At 46.8% G+C, this 17,279-nt stretch overlaps 1 protein-coding gene across 1 annotated transcript in view; it reads right to left on the bottom strand.

The window, feature by feature from the left end:
• Positions 1 to 7,278: 7,278 nt before the first annotated feature.
• LOC148476897 (uncharacterized) overlaps positions 7,279 to 17,279 on the bottom strand; it is a 49,977-nt gene continuing 39,976 nt past the window's right edge. Inside the window, exons 11-14 of the mRNA XM_088457524.1 lie at positions 16,665 to 16,673; positions 9,508 to 9,832; positions 8,755 to 8,814; positions 7,279 to 7,435 (exon numbers count right to left, since the gene is read on the bottom strand). Coding sequence (XP_088313650.1) covers positions 7,279 to 7,435; positions 8,755 to 8,814; positions 9,508 to 9,832; positions 16,665 to 16,673 — 551 coding nt within the window. The remainder of the gene's footprint in view (positions 7,436 to 8,754; positions 8,815 to 9,507; positions 9,833 to 16,664; positions 16,674 to 17,279) is intronic.

The raw sequence follows: 17,279 nt of genomic DNA, 5'->3' as shown, positions 1-17,279 counted from the left end.
CTCTTTCGGGTCAGTTGGTGGACCATTTAGAGGAGGCGTGGAAACAACCTGGCAAAAGATACCAGCCGCAGAGACGCCTGGCGGTGGCTTATCCGTTCGCGGATAATTATTTTGCGAAGTGGGAATCCCCTCCACAGGTGGATTCTCACGTGACCCGTCTTGTCCGTAGTGCCACATTGCCGATGCCATCCATGTCCTCCCTTAAGGATGCTACGGACCGCAAGGTAGAAATCTGCCTGAAGTCCGCTTATTCCCTTGCAGGGGGGGCAGCACGGCCGGCTATGGCCATTTGCTGGGTTGCCAGAGCGATGGAGCGCTGGGCGGATTCATTAGAGGCTTCTTTTGAATCCGACTGTCCAGCCGATCAGGCGGAGTTGATTGGCAATCTCCGTGATTCGGCCATCTACATCAACGAGGCGGCTCTAGACATTAGTACTCTGGTGTCTAGAATTTCTTCAGCAGCGGTAGCTGCTCGTCGCACCTTGTGGCTGCGATCCTGGAAGGCGGACGCAGATTCCAAGAAAGGTCTGGAAGCGTTGCCGTTTACCGGAGAAGTTCTCTTCGGTCCGGATCTGGATAAGATTGTGGCCACGCTGGCGGCAGCCAAATCTGCCTGTCTCCCGTCGGCCGCTGCTCCTTCTGGTTCGGGACCATCGTCCTTTCGGTCATCTAGGGCCCAGGGCAGGCCCAAACCACAGTCGTTTCCTCGACAGGCTGGCCCTAAGAAATCGGTCAAGCCCCGGAAGCAGGCATGGAGTACCAGACGTCCGGCCCCCAAGCCAGATGACAAGCCTGCGGCCTGACGGTCCGGGCCTCCCTTTGGGGGATCCCAGGGTGGGAGGCCGCCTGCTACAGTTCGCCCAGTGTTGGTCGACCACTACGACAGACACTTGGGTTCTGGAGGTGGTTTCCCACGGATACGCCCTCTCCTTCCGGCACAGACCCCCGGCTCGCTTCTTCACCACGGGTCTCCCATCAGACCGGAACAAGGCTACGGAGCTGCGGAAGGTATTGCACACTATGCTCCAGGCTGGAGTTATAGTGGCGGTTCCATTCTCCCAGAGGGGCCAGGGTTTCTATTCAAATCTATTTTTGGTACAGAAACCCAATGGGTCATATCGTCCGATTCTCAACCTCAAAGCACTCAACAAGTCTTTGCGGGTCCCGAAGTTTCGGATGGAGACCCTACGGTCCATCATTCTGGCGCTGGAACCTGGGGACTACTTGGTGTCATTGGACATACAGGACGCTTACCTGCATGTCCCTATTCTTTGGCGCCATCAACAGTTCCTCAGGTTTGCAATCAGCAGCGACCACTTCCAGTTTCGGGCGTTACCTTTTGGCCTGGCAACAGCACCACGTGTTTTCACCAAGGTGATGGCGGTCATGGCGGCTTCTCTGCGGCTGCAGGGAGTCCGCATGTTGCCGTATTTGGACGACCTGTTATTGGTGGCAGGATCTCCAGAGCTCCTGTTACGCCACTTGGACCTGACCATTGCACTGCTGCAACGGCACGGCTGGCTAATCAACTGGCAGAAGTCCACTCTAATCCCGTCTCGGAGGATTCTGCATCTTGGAGCCTTATTGGACTCGGGACAGCAAAGGATCTTCGTGACGGAGGACAAGATCTCTGCTTTACAGTCAAGGGTGCGCAGTTGTCTGCACAGCCGCCGGGTGTCCTTACACTCGGCGATGAGGTTACTGGGCTCCATGGTGTCGGTGTTCGACATGGTGGAATACGCCCAGTTTCACTCCAGACCTCTGCAGCACCTGATCCTGTCCAAGTGGAACGGGCTGACTCAGTCTCTGAAGTCCCAGACGATTGTGCTCACCCAGGAGGTTCGCCTGTCCCTTACGTGGTGGTTACAGACGACCCACCTCAACAAGGGACGTCCGTTCTGGGTTCCAAATTGGGTCCTGTTGACAACGGACGCCAGTCTTCGGGGCTGGGGAGCAGTTTCGGGTCCACACTTGTTCCAGGGCAGGTGGACGCCGACAGAAGCGGAGCTTCCAATAAATATCTTGGAACTCCGTGCGGTCTTCAATGCTCTCCAGCAGGCACAGCGGTTTCTCCAGGGTCGCCCGGTGCAGGTCCAGTCGGACAATGCTACCACCGTGGCCTACATAAACAGGCAAGGAGGAACTCGCAGTCGGGCGGCTCTCGTAGAGGTCTCTCGGATCCTGGTTTGGGCGGAGCGCAATCTTCCGGCCATATCAGCGGTCTTCATCCCGGGAGTGCTAAATTGGGAGGCGGACTTTCTAAGTCGCCAGGACGTTCATCCGGGGGAATGGTCCCTGCACCCGGACGTTTTTCAACTACTGGTGGACAGGTGGGGTCTTCCAGAAATCGACCTCATGGCGTCCCGGCACAACAACAAGTTGCCGGTGTACGGGTCTCGCACAAGAGACGAAGGGGCGTCTCTGGTGGATGCTCTGTCCGTCCGGTGGACGTTCCGGTTCGCATACCTGTTCCCTCCGGTCTCCCTTCTTCCACGGGTAATCCGGAAATTCAAACAGGAAGGAGGGACGCTCCTGTTGATAGCTCCCGCGTGGCCCAGACGGCACTGGTTCTCAGACCTTCAGGGTCTGTCCGTGGACATTCCTCTGCGGTTGCCGCTACGACCGGACCTTCTGTCTCAGGGTCCTTGCCTTCGCCCGGACCTGACTCGGCTGTCTTTGACGGCGTGGCTGTTGAGACGGCCATGCTGAGGTCCCGGGGGTTTTCTAGCTCTGTGGTGCGTACCATGTTACGAGCTCGGAAACCGTCTTCCGCGAGGATATACCATCGCGTGTGGCATACGTTCTTCCAGTGGTGTCGGCCGAGAGGTTATGCACCGCGGGAGTTTCGTCTGTCTCGGATTCTCGCCTTCCTGCAAGCGGGACTAGATCATGGGCTTCGCCTTGCTTCTTTGAAGGTACAGGTTTCGGCCCTATCTGTCTGGTTTCACCGTAGGATTGCTACAATCCCGGATGTGCGCACCTTTATGCAGGGTGTTCTCCGCATTCAGCCGCCCTTTGTTCCACCTGTGGCGCCTTGGGATTTGGCTGTGGTCCTGAGGGCTCTCCAAGGACCGCCGTTTGAACCACTGGGCTCAGTGGATCTTAAATGGCTAACAGCTAAGACTGTTTTCCTTCTGGCCATTGCTTCGGCCAGACGTGTTTCTGAGTTAGGGGCTCTTTCTTGTAGACCCCCTTTCTTGGTTTTTTATGGGAACAGGGCAGTGCTCCGCACTCGGCCCGAGTTTCTTCCCAAAGTTGTTTCCCAGTTTCATATTAACGAGGAAATAGTTGTTCCGGCCTTTAACTCACCGGGTCTTTCCGTGGGTGAGGCCTCTTTGGATGTTGTGCGGGCCTTAAGGACTTATGTTGACCGCACTTCTTCGTTTAGGAAGTCGGACGCTTTGTTTGTCCTCTTTGGCTTCCGTAAAAAGGGTTGGCCTGCTTCAAAGCAAACTTTGGCAGCCTGGATCCGTATGGCTATTTCTGAAGCTTATCTTCATGAAGGCCTACCGGTCCCTCCTTCTCTGAAGGCTCATTCCACTAGGTCTGTGGGTCCTTCGTGGGCAGCTCGACGTGGTGCCTCGGCAGTTCAGATCTGCAAGGCTGCTACGTGGTCTTCTGTCCATACCTTCGTGAGGTATTACAGGTTTGACACCTTCGCCTCTCAGGATGCTTCCTTCGGGCGGCGGATTCTCCTTTCTGCACAGGAGCGTCCCCACCCTTAAAGGATACTGCTTTGGGACATCCCCAAGGTATCCTGTGGATACCCTATGGACCCTGAAGTAGAAAATATGAGATATGGTAAGAACTTACCCTTGTTATCTCTATTTCTACGAAGTCCATAGGGTTCCACAGGACTCCCGCCCTGTCGCACCTGTGCTGCAGATGGGCTTTGCTCTGGTCACCGGTTTTCCGTCTCCCTCTGGTGAGAATGTGATTCTTGTATGTGTCCAGATCTTTGTTCTCTCTCTTCCTTCTCCTCCTCCGGCCTATGGCTTGGTAACTAACTGAGGTGCCTTGGCCCGGGGGCGGGGTATAGGAGGGGGACCTAGTGCATCCTGGGAGGCTGAAAGCTTAACTCTTTGGTGCCCTGCGACTGACGTCACACCTATACCCCAAGGTATCCTGTGGAACCCTATGGACTTCGTAGAAATAGAGATAACAAGGGTAAGTTCTTACCATATCTCATATTTTATTCCTGTGGGACTACTTTGATTGGCTGATTTGCTGTAGGTTCATTTAAGCCTCAGGTCCCGTTCCGTTTTCATGAAAAAAATCTAAATTAAAAGTTTCTAATTAAAGGCCTTATTGAGTCATCGTTCCCCTTCCTCTACCCCAACCATTGTTGCTTTATTGGTCATTTGGTTGTGCTTTGCATTTTGCTGTATGTATGTATGTAATTTTATTTTCATTTCTAGGTCTCTGTGAACACCTTATGGTGCAACATAAATAAAAGTTAATAATAGCACATTTTACTTAGTCACTTATGGTGCAATCAGCCTCTTTCCTGTTTACTTACTAGCAGCATACATTCATCCCGGGCCTAGTGCTTCTCCAGCAGCCACAAAAAATCCCGCGCCGGAGAATCCAGCTCTGTCAGATATTCCTCATTGCATTTCACCTAGATCTTACCATGGTGTTCCTCCAGCATTTAGAGCTCTTTCCATGGTTGGTTTAAGAGCCGCATCGGTCTGGGGCTGAAAATGTTCACGGGCCTATTGTGGGAAGCGGAGGAAGTGTGACCAGTGCTATAAGTGTGACCAGCTCCCTGTGGGTGTAGGTGTGACCAGTGCTATGTGGGCGTGACCAGCTCCCTGTGGGTGTAGGTGTGACAGTGCTGTGTGGGTGTGACCAGTGCTATGTGGGCGTGACACATTCGCTATGCGTGAAAGTGACCAGTGCTGGATGGGTGTGGCCAGTGCTATGTGGGTGTGACCAGCTCCCTGTGGGTGTAGGTGTGAGAGTGTGATCAGTGCTGGGTGGGTGTGACCAGCTCGCTATGGGTGAGTGTGTGATCAGTGCTGGCTGGGTGTGGCCAGCTCCCTGTGGGTGTGGCCAGTGCTGTGTGGGCGTGACCAGCTCACATTGGTGACGTCATTGCATTCACGTCGGAACACACTGTGCGCACACATGGATGTCACACTCAGGGCTCCCGGAGACAAGGAGGATGATGCTGCACCCATCAGTTTAGACATGCCAGGATATAGCTATGTATTATTGTACTTGTTGTTGTGTTCTTGATAAAAGTCTTTTCCGACTGAAACGTTGAACAAGGCAGACAAAGCTGTCAGACCGATCCTTTATCTACAAGGCCCGTGAGTGCCGCCTCAATTTCTGTGTCACATATTAGGTTGTTCCCAAGTGCACATCTAGGAGGACACCAGGGCAAGTAGCTTGTTGCATTTATGTGGCGTTCCGGCTGATTTATTCTGATATACAGTGTGTATGTGTGTGTGTATATATATATATATATATATATATTGTATGTGTGTATATATATATATATTATATGTGTGTGTATATGTATGTATTGTGTATATATACTGCTTCCAAGGTGTAGGCACTCCTTTTCCAAATGAGTTACTTGCTGTGGTGCGCACTTAGAGGTAGATAGAACAAATATTGGTGTCACTCTCCGGTCTTAATAATAATCCACAATGGCAACTATGTCACATGTCAACGTTTCGAGTTTATTGTAAAACTAGTCATCAGGACAAATGTAATCACATACATCTCACCTTATATACACCTGTATTCCCCCCTGGAGCGCGCGTGTCCGGCACCGTTCAGCACAGCTTCCGGCCTCTGCTCAGACATTGGCAATCACCGATGACGTCACAGAAGCCGTCGCGTTGCCTAGGGAACCGGGCACGCTCAATCCGTGTAGAAAAAATCCCATTACGTGTAAAATGTCTTAATATTTAAACAGTGAATAATAAACAATTAAGTGCAAGTTAAAAACTGCAGCTGAGTCCTAATTGGATCTGTAAGCACATGGATATGTTACACTTAAATAGATAGCCTCTCTGGGTGATAATTACTATCCATGCATATATCGTAACAGACGTTACGAACAACAATCCCCTCAATATACTTAATAAATAAACCTAGCTAATAGATAAAGTTGTCAGACTGATCCTTTATCTACAAGACCTGTGAGTGCCGTCTAAATTTCCGTGTTACATATTTGGTTGTTCCCAAGTGCACATCTAGGAGGACACCAGGGCAAGTAGCTTGTTGCATTTATGTGGAGTTCCGGCTGATTTATTCTGATATACAGTGTGTATTTATGTGTGTGTGTGTGTATATATATATATATATATATATATAATATTTATAATTTTGTGTGTATATATAATATAATATTTATCATTTTTTTTTTTTTTTAACCACAGTGCAAATCCTAGATATTCACGTTCTGGCTAAGTATATGCTTTTGTCTATCCACACATCAGGTATATATTTATTTGCCTTGCTGTAGCACACTACACATACTAATTTGGCTGCACTTCTAGAAGAATGCCAAAATATGTTTTGCACATTTATCTTGTGGCTTAAGAGTCGCTATACAGTTGAGAAGGGATTTTGATATTGGTTCCCCTGTTGTATGGTGATACCTTTTATGCTCTCCCAGATCTCGCTGCCTTCCTGCTGCAAATGATTAAGAGATTGGAGATCAAGCTCCCTAATGTTATCCACTGGTCCCATATCCTGTATTATACACCACACAATGGGCCTAATTCTAAGCCGCACATTCTGTGACCCGCGTTGGCATCTTATGCGACTCTCTGCTAGTACCAGCCCTTCCCTGGTGTACATCTGTGTGTCTGATTGTGCAAGGACTGTGGCGCCCACTTTGTGCACCACCAGGAGTGTTCAACATGGGGCCCTCTAGTGGCTGTGGAACTACTACACGTACCAGCACACCCTGCCCTAATAGCAAAACTTCTATTTTCAAATGTAACATTAATTTGTCCTTTGTTGTTTGCAGCTTGTAAAACGCGGGTGCGGCTTTATCTGTGTTGGTTTTACGTTACTCTGACACGGCAGCTGCATTTTTTAAAAAAATGTACAGTTTATTTTCATTTTTCTTTTATAAAACAAAACCTTAAATCCCAAATAATAAAAAAGCATCATAAAATAAAAAACGTAGAGGTAGAATGCAACGTCGGCACCAATAGCAGATACTTGGCCCGATTCTGAGTCGCACGGTTGGCTGATGTTGTAAGTTTGTGCATGTGTCCCAGCGCACAGCGCACGCTTCCTAATTGTTAGCGCTCAGACACAGTCCAGAAACAGACGACACGGACTGAATATTAGTGGGCGTTTCTGGGACGTAACAAGGGTGGCGAAACTGACGTGGTTATGTCGCTGAAAGTGGCTGCGTCCAGAGACGCACAGTCGCTCACTGAGCCGGGAAAACTGATGGAGGCGTCTAAAGACGCACAGAGGAGGAAATGCACTTTCTGTAGATGCTGCAAGTTGTGTCATAGTTTTGTGTGAATCAGCCGCGCCATTAGCGTAAGAAGCCGTTATTTCTATGCACGTACTTGCGGCTGGCTTGCATACAACTATTAATCAGTCCCGTTGTGCCAACATTTCAATCCCATCCCACATAAACAAATGGGTCACTAGTAGATAGCGAGGATGATTATATTATAAGTGATTATAACTCATATAAATTCTACCTGCTTGAAAGAACGTTTTATAATTCACACATAAGTTTTTCGCAGCCTAATATATAAAGACGACCAGCGCTGTTATCGTAGGCAGTCTCTGTTACGGTTACCATTAACTTGTGGAGTTGTTTTTTTTTCTCTCTGTATATATATTAAATATTTCCTAGTATTAGAATGTAATACATATGTTAGGTCGATGGTCACTTTGTCGGCAGTAGCATCCCAACATTGTAAAAATGCTACTTAAAGTATTTTTATAGTGCGGGCATTATAACTTTAAATCTGCATGGAAAGCAGGCATGTTTATAGTTACAATGCTTTAGGTAGCATTTTTACCGTGTCGGGATACTACTGTCGGCACTTTGCTGTCAATGTCGTCACTGTTGACAAAGTGGCCACTGACTTAACTACATCCCGTTATAATAATTTAAAAAGTGCAGATTCACATGAAGGGATTGGCCTACCTGTCACCTGTGCCGTATGTTCTTGCAATTTGGATGAGTGTGAATGAAGAGCGCAATGGTTGATTACAAGGGATATATACGTTGGAATCCCGCCAGTGGAAGCCCGACTGGCAAATCTCGACAGAAATGTCTTAGCCCCATGCCGAAATCCCAACAGCCAGCATCTCGAACGATGGGAAATTTATGCTCAGCTCTGTAAGTTCTTTTTTTCTTGATCATAAGATTTGGGAGACTATTTATAAGGTTGAGCAAAGCCCTTTCTCTGAGGTTTTCTCTGGAGAAAATGCTTTCTTCACCTTCTCTCAGTAGACTGGTTTTATGCAACAGTTACCCTGCCAAGGGAATGTAATCAAGAGACTTACTATGGTGGTGCCCTGCGGAAGCTTGGCTGGGCCAGTTTTGGGGGGTCCTGTGCTCTGGATTTGAACCCTAGTATGTTAGGGACCTACCCGAAAGAGGTTACCTGGGTATGGTGGGTAGGCCCATAACCTTGGCCATAATTATGCTAAAAACCTCTATTGATTGCAAAATGTTATTGCATTTATATATATTATTAATAATTTGGAGTTGTGCACCTGAGATTTGTCTGTTTCTGTATATGCAACAGTTACCCTGCCATGGGAATGTAGTCAAGAGAACGGCGGACTAAATGCCGACGATCTATATCCCAACTGTGGAAGACCGACATGGGACTTAAGATAGTCATCATCTTAATCCTGAATTCTGAAGGACGCCTGACCGAACGAGGTAAGTCTGGGCGTCCTTAGCAGTTAGCTACGAGGGGGAGGGTTAGATTTAGGCACCCGCGAGGGGACAGGGTTAGGCATGGGGAAGGGGGTTAGAGTTAGGTGCCACTGGGGTTTGGTTAGGGTTAGGCACCCCCGGGAGGTTAGGTTTAGGGTGCAGGGAGGGTGGGGGTTCGGTTTAGGCACCCCTGGGGGGGGACTTGGGGTTAGGCACCACCCCGGGAGTTTTAGGTTTAGGTACCCCCAAGGGACGGTTAGGGGGGGGGGGGTTAGGGTTAGGTGACTTACATGTGCCCTCGGGATTTTCCTGCTGTCGGGCTTCCACTGTCGGTATTTCACCTGGCGGCTATTAAGCAAACTGGATTTAATACCCGACCCCTTGCCATTGAAAGTCACATATGTGTAATGCCAGATACACGCGCTATAATACATGCAGTGATATATGCGCCAATTGTTCCAATACCGCAGTGTTTGTGCTCCTAAAAGGAGCCCAGTGATGAAAATGTGGACGGTATACGGTCAATATTCGTCTGTCTGTGGATCTTGTCTTCTGCGTAAGGTGACAGCAACTCTGGAAGAGATGAGCTGCTGGCTCAGCACCTAATGATGGGATCTCACCTAATGTAGCCATGTAAATATTCGGCCTCACCGGACGCTGATCCTGGCGCTGTTTGTTCATCTCTGCTGGTTGGTCTCTCCAAGCTCTGATAAAGCATGGGGTCATTATCCTTCAAAATGTGGCAGAATTCTTCCTGGGCACCTTTATTTATGATCATCTCAAGCAATTTCTTCTTTTGATCTATAGGTAGCACCTTATGTCTAATCTCCTCTTCCTCGTGGTCGTTAATAATGTTTTTTTGGTGTAAAGCCACCAGCATGGGCTGAATAAGTCCCAGTCTGTTACACAGCGATCCATAGTTCTTTCTTACAAAGATTTTTGCATCTGAAAGAAACAAGTAAAGTATATTTGGCAACTGATATTTAGAATTTTACCAAATGGGCCAACAAGCGCCCCCCATCCCCCAGTGGTTTAATTTATTAATGACCTAGCTGTTTTGTCGTCTTCTGGGTCAACATAGGTCACATTTAAAAAAATATTTTAACAATTGATGGGCAAGATAGAGAAGGACAGAAATGGGGTTGTCCGAGGCAGCCGGGAGTATCTGACCGAGATGGGACTTTGAAGGTTACCAAGTATCCAAGAAATAATTATTTGGTGTAAAAGAATCTCACATTTATTTATTTTTGTTTAGGTTTTCATAATTTTAGGTATCAATAAAAATATTAATGTGCAATACAAAGGAAAGCAATGGATAATGTTTTAACATGAGCTAATTTTTATAGAAAAGCTCCATCTTGGCGCATTACATTCATGCTGTACTTCCTGTACATGGGCACACAAGACCTTAAATCTAGAGCATTGCAGTTAATGTGATCTCGTAAGTGAGCTGAAAGCTATGGAAGGAGCATACACCAGGGAGGGCCGCCAGTAGTGGTGTATAGGGGGACGTGTGTGGTGGGCCCATGGTATCAGACCATGGAAGGTGGGGCCTGGTGCTACTGGGCTATGCATGGCTGAGATCCCATCCTCATTACAGAACTGCTACAAGCTGTAATAAACCCCAGTGTTCTGATATTTGTGGCTTCATCCCTGCCATTATTAACCAGTTAACATCTATTTCAATTGATTTACATTATCTAAGGGATTTAAATGTAAAATGTGATCTCATGAACACTTATATTTCCATAATATTGCCATTAAACCCCCTAGCGGCAGAAACCTTGTTACACAATATACTTACCTATAACAAAATAAAGACCAAGAGATGTCGGTATGGCAAAATTAAAATTTGCTTATGAAAACATGTTTTGAAAACTAGGTTTGGACAAATCAAATTTGAAAATGTAGCTAAATTCTGGTGGCACAGAGACGTATAGAGGCCTATGATGTGATTCAGCTGGCCAACATCAAACAATGGGGGGGGGTGGTTATAGCACTCACCCCTGTGCAACATGGTGGACCCTCTTGTAGGTGGTATTTGCGATCCCCATGGCTTTTGATATCGCCAAACATATACACATTCCACTCGACCAAATATGCGCCATATTGGCCACTTTACTGAAAAAATAAATAAACTCCACTCAACTCTCGAAACTAGCCACCGCTACTCAAGAAGACCAATCACTTCATCCAAAAAATACACCATCCTGTTTACACAGTTGTCCATACATTTAGGGTAAAAGATGATGAAGAACTACAAATCCACCATGTCATTTAACAAAATGGCTCACAACACAATTTACCTTTTTCCTAGCCACATCCAACTGGGGACCACTGGTCAGAACATGCCAACTCCTCAGGGGAACAATATCAGACCAGGTTATTTTCATCCTACTCCAGAACATTTCAAATAATTGTAAATTGTCTTTGATAATTAAATTGACAGTTTTGCAACAGCTCAAATCATTTCCCCCCAAAGGCAATACCAAATCTTAGGGGAAGAACAAAATGGGATGCTGGATTTAGCAGGTTCTACACATCCTGGCCATATTACCCACCCAACAAACCTAAAGTTCTCCGGGAAATATATATATATATATATATATATATATATATATGTATATGTCCCAAGCCCGGGTGTGTCTAGCTGCCCAAAACACAAACAAGTGCACCACCACCTAAACAAAGTATCCCAGCTAAGACCTGGAGGCAGCGAAACAGAAAATAATGCAATGATAATAATTATTAACTGGACTAAACCACAACAGGTACATGACATAAAGCAAGCACCAGCAGTCAGGCCATGAAAGGGAAATGAGTGACCCCCCACCCAAAGGGGAAAACTTTGCTCTTCCATTTTATTATTATTATTTTTTTGTGGGTAATTAAAAGGCCTTTTTAATTACCCACAAAAAAAATAAAAAATGGAAGAGCAAAGTTTTCATGCCATGTCTCCTGGATATATCTGTGCATGTCATTTTCCTGCATTTGCCTCTGTTTCCAGTTTGGCTGTGTGACTAGGCCCAGCTCAATATGGGCGCAGCCATCTTGACTTGTATCATGTGATCACTTCTGCACCTATCCGGATCATGCATTACTCCACATGATCGCTGCAGCCTATCCGCTACCAGGACAGCCTGTTTAAACTCTTCCAGTTCACCAGCACATTGCCAGATCAACAAGTCACATTCATGACTCCCTGGTTCCTGTATTCCTTGTTACGGAGTACTGCTGGATTCTCTCTGCAAGTTACAGTTATTCCTTGTTACTCCTGTGTTCCTACTTTGATAGGATTCCATCTACTGATCTCATCTGGTGTCTGCATCATTCAGTGAGTCATTACTAATTGTGCTGTCCACCTGAGGAGCTAGCTAATCAACCAGCCTGCTGCCTTCTAAATCTCCAATAGACTCCAAGTCTGGTTACTCCTGCTTCCAACATTTATCAGCTCTACAGCACTACTGCTTCCAGCAAATACCAGTCATAGTCTGGTCACTCCTGCGTCCAGCATTTATCAGCTCTGCAGCACTACTGCTTCCAGCAATCTGGTCTCATTCTGGTGTTCCAGCAATCCGGTCTCATTCTGGTGTTCCAGCAATCCTGTCCCGTTCCGGTGTTCCAGCAATCCTGTCCCGTTCCGGTATTCCAGCAGTCCTGTACCATTCTAGTTCTCCAGTACTCATGTTCCAGTCCGGTCACCCTTCAGTTCCAGTTCAGTCATACTAACAAAAAACTTCAATACTGTTTCCAGTTAAGCATTACTACACAGTCATCACTCATATCAGTCCCATACAGCCCAGTGGTCCCAGTTCCTGTGCCCACAAACAAAAACCTGATTCCTGACATCTATTTGATGATGCTTACCTGGCAGCAGGGGCTCAATCCTTGCCAAACCCTTGAGGGCCTTATGAAAAAAAGGAAGCTAGAAGCATAATTTAGGCTCCCCATAGGGAGGTGTAAAGAGTAAAACGTCTGCTAAAGCTCGAAGCACATATGTGAGTGAGCATCCCCCAACCCCCGCTCTCATAATTCCCCTATAACAGCAGCTTGTGGCACCAACTGGCATAATCTGGGCAAATTAAAGTGGAAAATGGCATCGCGAGCCCAAAAAATATTTATATACAGGCAACATAACACCGACCGTGTCAATAACCTAACTGCAGGCAAAGAAGAAGCTTTCTGACTATTATTAGCCCAAACCACCCCCAAATTGTCGCACCAAAACACATTTATTCTACAGACTGTCCCCCCCACAATTCCATAGCGATAATGACTGGGAATAATTCAAGCAAGACTAAATTTCTACTAAAGCCTCAAACCACCCAACTATTGGACCACCACCGCCCTTCCATATATCCCCTAAACTGAAGTCTCCAACTGCGTCCATAACAACTTCAGCTGACTGCTAGATATACGAAGGGACCGCCAGTACACACCCCATTAAATAGAATACGGTGGGTGAATCACAAAGGCCCAACTACAAGGAAACCAACCGAGTAGTGGGCCATACTACATTTCCCGTAGTAAAAAAAATGCTGCAAGATACTGAGTATCCCATGGGAAGGCATCGGTCCACACAAAAACCCATCTTCAATGCCAAACCCCCTGAATTGAAACAAAACAGGATGCAGAGGCGTAAGGTGGAAGGCTGATTCAATGTTTTACCTAAAAAATCCAGAAGTAGAAACCAACAATTACAAATGTGTATTACAGGTAGAAAATCCGCTTGGCCATTCCAGGGTTTTGTTGGTGGTGCTCCCATGGGTATGTAGTCAGGAAGCCGGTGGTCGAAATACAAACCGCCGGCTTCCCGACAGTAAAATCCGGCATGGAACTAATGATGGGCATCTAAATACTGACGCCTATCATTAGCCCCACGCCGAAATCCTGATGGCCAGCATACCGATCGTAGGTAAGCCGGGGCGTCGGGAGTGGATATCGACGGAGGGGGGGAGGGTTAGGTTTAGGGGCTCCCGGGGGGACTTAGGGCTAGACAACCCCCCGGGAGGGTTAGGCTATGGGAAGAAGGGGTTAGGGTTAGGCACCCCCCCGGGAGGGTTAGGTTTAGGGTGCGGGGAGAAGGTGTTAGGTTTAGGCACACCTTGGGGGGGGTAGGGATAGTCTACTTCCCTTCCCCATCGGGATCTTCATCTTCCGGCGTCTGTATTTCATCCGCCGGGCTGACGTCCGGCAGTATAACATACCATGGAGTAAATGTAGTTAGTACATATACAAAGGTTCTCCCTTGCAAAGATGCAGGATAGAGAAAAGAAAGTCCTTTTCGTGGCTTTCTTATAACATTAGTTAAAACTTTTAATATATACATATAAATAAGATACAGAAAAACATAACATTCTTTGGGCGAAATGCGCGTCACCTCCTCCTACTCGTGTTCAAGTTATGTGCACACAGGATCCATTAAAATACCCACCCTGCAGCACCCCCAGATGTAGTAACATCAGCCCTGCAAGCATGGCAGGCATTCTCCCACTCCTCCAGGTCATACATTTATTTTAAAATAGTAACCAATGTTTTACAAATGTAACAACGCTATTTGTGTTTCTCTGTGAGATAATTTCTGCATCTTATTTTATATACACGCGCCCTCATCAATAATTGAGCCCAGAATGCCCTACAATTTCTCATGTTTACATCTTTTCCTTTTCCTTTCTTCATTCCAAACTTTCCTCCCTATTCTCTCATCCGCTGTTCAATGCATGCAAACCAATGAGACAGCAGATTATTTCTCTATACTATCTGGAAGGATTATTTAAATGAACATATTGAATGTCATATGTTTTTGCTGATTGTACATGATCTTGTCTTTAAATACCCTTGAGAAATACCAGAGCTGTTATCCTATATACTGTATATGGGATTGTTACACTTTTGCTGATGAGATTTGAATATTTATGTATGCTCATTATCCTGCACTTGCACCTAAAATGGACGTACAGGCAGGGGAGGCAGAAACTCACCAAAATTGCAGCACTCCCTGGAAATACAGGGAGAGATGAGGCCGTAAGAGCTCAGCCTCACCTCTGATAGCTCAGACTCTTCCTGGAGATACGGGCTGGGCAACAAAGCAGCCAATAAAACAAAGAAAAAGAGCTATTGGAGGCATGCCTCACTGTGAAGGGGCGTGCCTTGAGCTCTGATGGACACCTCTGATGATCAGGTGGCCAGTCCAGAAAGTACTCGGGCATCGAAGCTCAGCAGCAGCAGCACTGAGGAGGGAAGGAAATTGGAATATGCAGAGGAAAAACACAAAGGAGAAAAAGGTGAGGAAGGTCCACTGCTAGGGGGAGATCTGTGTGTATGTGGGAGGGAAATCTTTGTGCTAGTGGGAGATATGTGTAAGGGGGATATGTGTTACTGGGAATCTGTTCAGGTTCATAAATTATATGTGTGTGTAAATCTGGCTCTGATACCAGCCAGTGCCTCCCCGCTCATTGTCCTTACCGCATTTCCCTGGCACCTCAACTGATGTACTCTGATACAATAAATATACACTGTTTATCCTTGATTTGTTTTGTACAGTTTGGTTAAACCAACATTGCCCGGCAGCTTTTCTACATATGCTCAGAAATTATTTATCATTTTTGTTTTGGAGAAACCTTTATTGATATGACTAATATCTTAATATTGTGTTTACCATACAGGGCCAATGTGATAGGGTGAGAGTTTAGAAAATGCGAGAGTTTAGCAGTAACCTCTGACACTTTTTAAACTCGACCAATGTCCGAGAACAGGAAAACTCACATGTTTTTAGACTCAAAAAACTCTCACGATTTAAACTCTCATCCAGAAGTTTTCCCATTTTGAAGATAAAACTCGACCAATGTGAGGGGCGTGGCTTGGAGGCCATATCGAGTCGACGCAGGTCTCCAAACCTCCGGGCTTCCTCTTTCATTTTATATTGCCCCTTGGCTAATTCCCGCTGGATTGTGCCCAGTCTGCTCCCGCCGTAATCCGCCTACTGGGTGGCCCTTTTCTGGTGCCCTACTGTAGCAGCGCAGACCCCGACCTACCTCCGTGTTGGATCTCTGGTGCGGCAGTTTGGATGCGGCCGCGCTACCTTACAGACCGGCCGCCAAAGTTCCCGTGAACCCATAGCGGAGATTCTCATAATGGCACCGCCGGCTCCATGCGTAGTGGGAAGTCCTCCGGCGATCCGCGGACCTTTCCCCTCTGGAAGACAGGTAGCTCAGACGTGCTCTTTCCTCCCTGCTCCTCAGGCTCCCTCCTATCACCGCACCTGCCTCGCAGATCTCTGCTTCGTCAGACCTGATTAGTGGGTCACTGTTCCCTGACTAATGACCTTCCCTATCTGCAGGTCTGTTTCCCATACTTCAAGCATATTCCGATGCCAGCCTGAGTGGGATTGTTGGAGCCCTGCTGTATTATATATAATTGCAGCTCTGACAGTACACAGCCAATTTCTGTTTGGGCTCCTTATATAGGTGGGCACTATCTATCTGTATGCTGGGATAGAAGAGGCCAGCCACGGGATTTGTGCCTTGTGCACAGACTCTACAGTGTGTGTGCTTATATTTTTAGATAATATCATTACTGCTCAGTAGCTAAATAATTTCTACAGAATAGACTTTTTTAGTACAATGAGCTAGTGCCATCTTGTGGATATTTTATATTACTACAACCAGAAGCTTCTATATTGCTAATACAGCTTCTTACCACATGTTCATTGCTCTGTTTTATCTATAAATTCGTTGGCCGTGGTCAGGAAACAAATTATGTTCTGAGGTTGCAATACTACTGTCCACTCGGGCCTTTATTTAGCTGGCAATACCTGATTAGTTAATATTTCTATTTGCTGTACAATATGCATCGAAACGCTACCAGAGGAAAAAAGAGTACGCAGCAGGGTATAATCCCACACCTATCTCGCTTTGATACCCGTCAACCCTTGATGCCTCTCCCGGAGATCCACTTGGTACTGATGCATCATCAGACGTTGCCTACGCTACCAAAAATGACATTCAAGTTATGTTAACAGGACTTAATAAGACTTTCCCTTTTAACTTTCAGCAACTCTCTGCCGACCTTCTCAATGAACTTTCTTCTTTATCCAAACGCACTTCAGCAGTGAAAGCGAAGACGGAATCGTTCTCCCGGGGTTTGAAAGATTCCTCCCATGACATAGACTTTCTACAGCTACCACCCACAGCTTATGCGAGCGTCCATGATGATGGTCGCGATGGTCAAGACCATCGGGCTTGCGACGAGACCCTGCGATAGGGTCTCGGTGACCGCAAGCCCTGGAGCGATTTTGGCTCTATCAGAGCCAAAATCACTCCCACTGACATCACTAGTGATGTCAGTGGGGCCGGCTTCAGACGGTAGGCGTTCCCATGGGAACGCCTCTGTC

This window comes from Taudactylus pleione, unplaced genomic scaffold, assembly GCF_031769625.1.
Source record: "Taudactylus pleione unplaced genomic scaffold, aTauple2 ptg000762l, whole genome shotgun sequence".
NCBI classification, from domain to species: domain Eukaryota; kingdom Metazoa; phylum Chordata; class Amphibia; order Anura; family Myobatrachidae; genus Taudactylus; species Taudactylus pleione.
The sequence above is the reverse complement of the archived record's forward strand: the minus strand, read 5'-3'. Positions and strand labels throughout refer to the sequence as shown.